Below are 4,523 nucleotides of genomic sequence, written 5' to 3' on the forward strand. Positions count from 1 at the left end.
TGTGAACATTTCTAGTTAGTTAGTTATTTACTATGAATAAGGCCTTGTTTGGATGTATTGATATAGGTAATGAAATGAGAGAAGAATGAAGACACTGAGTGGTTTAATTTGTTATGACCCACTTTCTGATACGACTTGAAGAGGAAAGTGGCCGATAATGTTTGTGGATGGTCATTTATATAAAGAGACACCGTGACAGTATTCTATTTGACGAAATTACCCTCTACAAAACAATATTTATTTATAAAAAATATGAAAAGATGATCAAAATTTATTGTTTATTATTATTAATTATTATAATGACTTTTAAATAATGTATTTAATTTGACAAGTCAATAAGATTAATCCGTTTTGTTATAGATTTGAGCTCCATTTAATTATTTGTAACTCATTAATGATTTAATTTGCTGCATGCATAAATTGAGGAGCACCGTTAAGGGATAATAATTTTCTATTTTTTGGGCCAGCAAACAATCAGCATTAGTATTCTTATACCTCAAACAAAATAAAGTCCAAATGTATATCGAGAGCGTGTACTCACGCTCCTTTACCACACGCTTTTCTTTTTTCCCAAAACGAAAACTCTCAGGGACCAGCAAATATAATAAGATCTAACCATCATTCAACCAGCATGTGTTTTTATATCAGGATTGTCTCACGCGTTATCACAAACGGCTTTCTCTCACGCTCCTCTCCAAGGAACTAGCCGGATACGCAACGATCGCAGTTTTGTTGACAAAGCTTGAAGTTTCACCTTTTACTCTTGGATAAAAATTTTCTTCCCTGTCGCTCATTCCTTCTCAGCTGCAGAATAACTCAGAATTTCACTCTCTCGCTCCATGTTAATGATGGAATCAGCGTTTAGAAGAACAGAATATTGAAGTAAGCAGTTTCTCTCTCTTCTAATTTCATGATTTTTGTAATGATTTTCATAGTGCATCAATGAACACAATGATGATTATGATTATGAATTTCTGAGCTCGCAAAGCATGCTGTTTTTGTTTTTCATAATAGAGTTTAAATTGAATATACAGAATCCAAATTATACCTTATTCGATTTTGATTTTCATAATGCAACAATGCACAATTAACGCAAACCAACTGTTTGATGAAATGACTAAGACAGAAAATATAAAAAATGTTAGTGTTTCTTGTTGTTGTTTTGATTTTTCAATGTAATTTAAGTTATGTACTGTTGTTGTCTTTTTATATTTCACCTAGTTTGGCCTCCTAACAAAATAATAATTTATTAATTTATATGAAATAAGTATAGAAATAAATAAGAAAGAAAAATAGATAATAAGACAAGATGCATGCTCAATGAAACTAATCTAACCTTAGCTACTAAGAACCTGAAGTAGAAGTAGAAGCATCGAATTTGTAATTGTTCTATAACAGTAAACATGTTCTATGATTTTCTTGGAGTTGGAGCTACAAAATTTCCAAGGGTTAGGAAAGTGAGGCTAAGCTAGTTAATAGGTAGTGTTGTGTTTTTTGTAGTTGTTTTGTTTTGGTTGGGTTTGTGATGCATTCAAATGCGGTCTGTTGTTGTAGGATCTTGTTTTGCATTCTCTTTTGTACAGTTAGTTCCATAATAGCTTAAAAGTAACTAAAGTAAAAAAGTGCAATCAATAGAGGGATGAACAAACAAATATTTGGAGTGATATAGAGAGAGAAGGAAGGAGATTAATATTTAGTACTTAGTAGTATGACATATTTCTTATGATCTTATGACTCATGATGAGTAGTTATGGGATTCAAAAAGGTATGCTATTTTTTTTTTTTTACAAAAAGTTGTATTCTAACTTTACAAACTAGTTAGCAGTTAGAGAACGTTATAATATTGTATGAACATTAAATAGGGGATTATCTTTGTAATTTTATAGTTGTGTGAACTGTATTCAACTGAATTAACTTGCTTTAATGTGGAGTATCTTTCTTGGATTGATTTGATCTCTAAAAAATGGTAAAGATCTCCAGTAGATTATTTCAATTCTTAATTAACAAAAGGCTAATCTTTGAAGGCATCAAAGAAACTCCAATTAACAACAATAAAAACAGTAGTTAGTTTTATGTCCCAGCTAATTAGTAACAATTTATTAGAAATTTGTTAAGGACTCTTATTTATGCAAAAGGGTTTTGTTGATTCAATACCTAAGAGTAATCGAGATACTTCACTCAATACATTTTGCACCCACTTTAATGAGATTTTGCACACTTTACTTAGGATACTTTGCATCCATCTGAATGAAATTTTGCACACATGAATCAGACATTTTGCACCTACTTTAATCAGATTTTGCACATTTTACTCAGCACAGTTTGCATCCAATGTAATGATTTTTTGCACACATGAATCAGACAGTTTGCACCCACTTTAATGAGATTTTGCACACCTTACTCGTCACAGTTTACACCCAGTTTAATGAGATTTTGCACACATGACTTAACATAGTTTGCACATTCTTTAATGAGATTTTGTTTTACTATCTGATATATGCTAACTTTTTTACAGGATGTGCCCAAGGTTGGCATGTGTTTTGGAACCATTGATGATACAAATCAATTTTATCAGAATTATGCCAAGCGCGTTGGTTTTGTTACTAAGATAAGGTTTACTCGAAGAGTTGGTAAAGATAAGGTTCCTAAGAATCAAATGATCACTTGCAATAGAGAGAGGAAACGCAAGTCTAGAGTTTTACCAATAGAAAAGACCAACCCTAGAACCAACTACAATTGCCCCGCAAGGATTTCTATTAGGTTGAATAAGGAGGGTCTTTGGATTATATCGAAGGTGTGTTTGGATCATTCACATCCTTGTGATCCAGAGATGGCAAAATTGTTGACACATAATAGAGAGATGAGTATGCACATGTATCGAGTCATTGAGAGGAATGATGAAGTAGGTGTGAGACCAAGCAAAACATATCAAGTGTTGGTGGGTGAATCGTGGGGTTTCTCTAAGATAAACTTAATGGAAAAAGATATTAGGAACTATCTCAACAGAAAGGTACGCAATGTTACAAAAGAAATGGATGCTAGGGAGATGTTGAAGTATTTTACACGGATGAAGGATATAAATTGATTTTTATTTTGATGTTGAACTTGATCAAAACAAGCGTTTCAAAACTATATTTTGGGCTGATGCTCGAAGTAGAGTAGCATATGAGTACTTCGGTGATGTAGTTTCGTTTGATACCACTTATAAAACCAATCGTTACGATATGCCATTTGGTTTCTTTGTGGAGGTTAATCACCATGGTAACTCAGTGCTTCTTCGGTGTGGTTTGTTGACTAAGGAAAATTCAGGCTCGTTTACTTGGTTATTTAATGCTTGGCTTACATGTATGCATGGAAAGGCTCCTAAAGGCATTATAACAGACCAATGCCTCGGAATACGAGATGCAATTGAGAATGTGATGCCAGAGACACGTCATAGGTTATGCATTTGACACATTACGAAAAAGATTCTAGAAAAATTCAAAAGACACAAGAGATATGAAGAGTTACAAGGTGATTTAAATAATATTGTTTGAGAGTCTATTTTAGAAGATGATTTTCAAAGTCAATGGGAAGATTTTCTGATTGAATATGATCTAGAAGATAACAAGTGGCTATCAGGTACTTTTCTAAACATGAATTTTTATATTTTGCACATAGGAATTAGCATATTAGTATTTAAAAAGTATCAAGTGGTTATCATATTCTATTTGCTAGAATTCTAACATGTGTTTGAATATGCCTTTAGTACAATTTTCTTATTCTAATATTTTTTAGGCTTCAATGTATTATTAACATGTTTATGACAACATTTGCATCCACTTTTGTTAAGTTTGCTTAAAAAAAAAATTTTTATGTATATTTGTTTACTATGATACATAAATATCTATGAAGAAAGACTTTAGAATGAAATTGAGGCACTAACATAACTATAACTATGCCATTTGAGCATTCTATATAGATAGCAGGATTTCAACAATTAGGAATTCAGTACAGTTGTATGTATCTCAAACAGCACACACATCACGTAAGAACACAAAAAGGATAAAACCTAATTAATATATTTTCTCTTGGATAAACAAAACGTAGCTGATAACTAGAAGTGAAAAGAATTCAACTTAGAAATGTGTATTAAGTGGGTGCATAAATCGAAAGAATTCTGGATATTATAAGCAATCATCAATTAAAAAAAAAAGCTATATTGAATTAACAAGATAAAATAGATAAAACAAATCGTTGGCCTTTGCTTTGATGACTCCTATGTCAACTTCTTTGCAAGTTTTTCTTTATCCCAATAAGCAATCCATGGTGGTGGAGGCCCCATATAATTTTCCTTATCTCCGAATGTGTTTTTGTGGTAATAGATAATCTATAAGAAAAATAATAAATGTAATGATTATCATAAAAAAATCAAAAAATGAAAAAAAGATAAGTACATTAGACTGATTACCATCAAAACATAAAGATAACCATCAATACTTAATGTATTTTTTTTCTTGAATTTTTGAACCCTTTCATAAGCT

General features: G+C 31.5%; 1 protein-coding gene across 1 annotated transcript; it reads left to right on the forward strand.

Moving 5' to 3' along the window:
- The first annotated feature begins 1,750 nt into the window (after window positions 1-1,750).
- Window positions 1,751-3,452, forward strand: LOC107626857 (protein FAR1-RELATED SEQUENCE 5-like). The gene is made up of 3 exons (XM_016329747.1): window positions 1,751-1,765; window positions 2,516-3,010; window positions 3,120-3,452. The coding sequence occupies exons 1-3, from the start codon at window positions 1,751-1,753 to the stop codon at window positions 3,450-3,452; spliced, it is 843 nt and encodes a 280-aa protein (XP_016185233.1).
- Window positions 3,453-4,523: the final 1,071 nt, after the last annotated feature.

The sequence above is a fragment of the Arachis ipaensis genome, chromosome B2, assembly GCF_059453495.1.
Source record: "Arachis ipaensis isolate K30076 ecotype BB chromosome B2, ASM5945349v1, whole genome shotgun sequence".
In the NCBI taxonomy this organism is placed as follows: domain Eukaryota; kingdom Viridiplantae; phylum Streptophyta; class Magnoliopsida; order Fabales; family Fabaceae; genus Arachis; species Arachis ipaensis.

Excerpts from the sequence above, each read along its gene's own strand:
- LOC107626857 (XM_016329747.1), top strand. Across the intron at positions 3,011-3,119 it reads GGAACTATCTCAACAGAAAG|CGTTTCAAAACTATATTTTG; the intron begins GTACGCAATGTT and ends GATCAAAACAAG.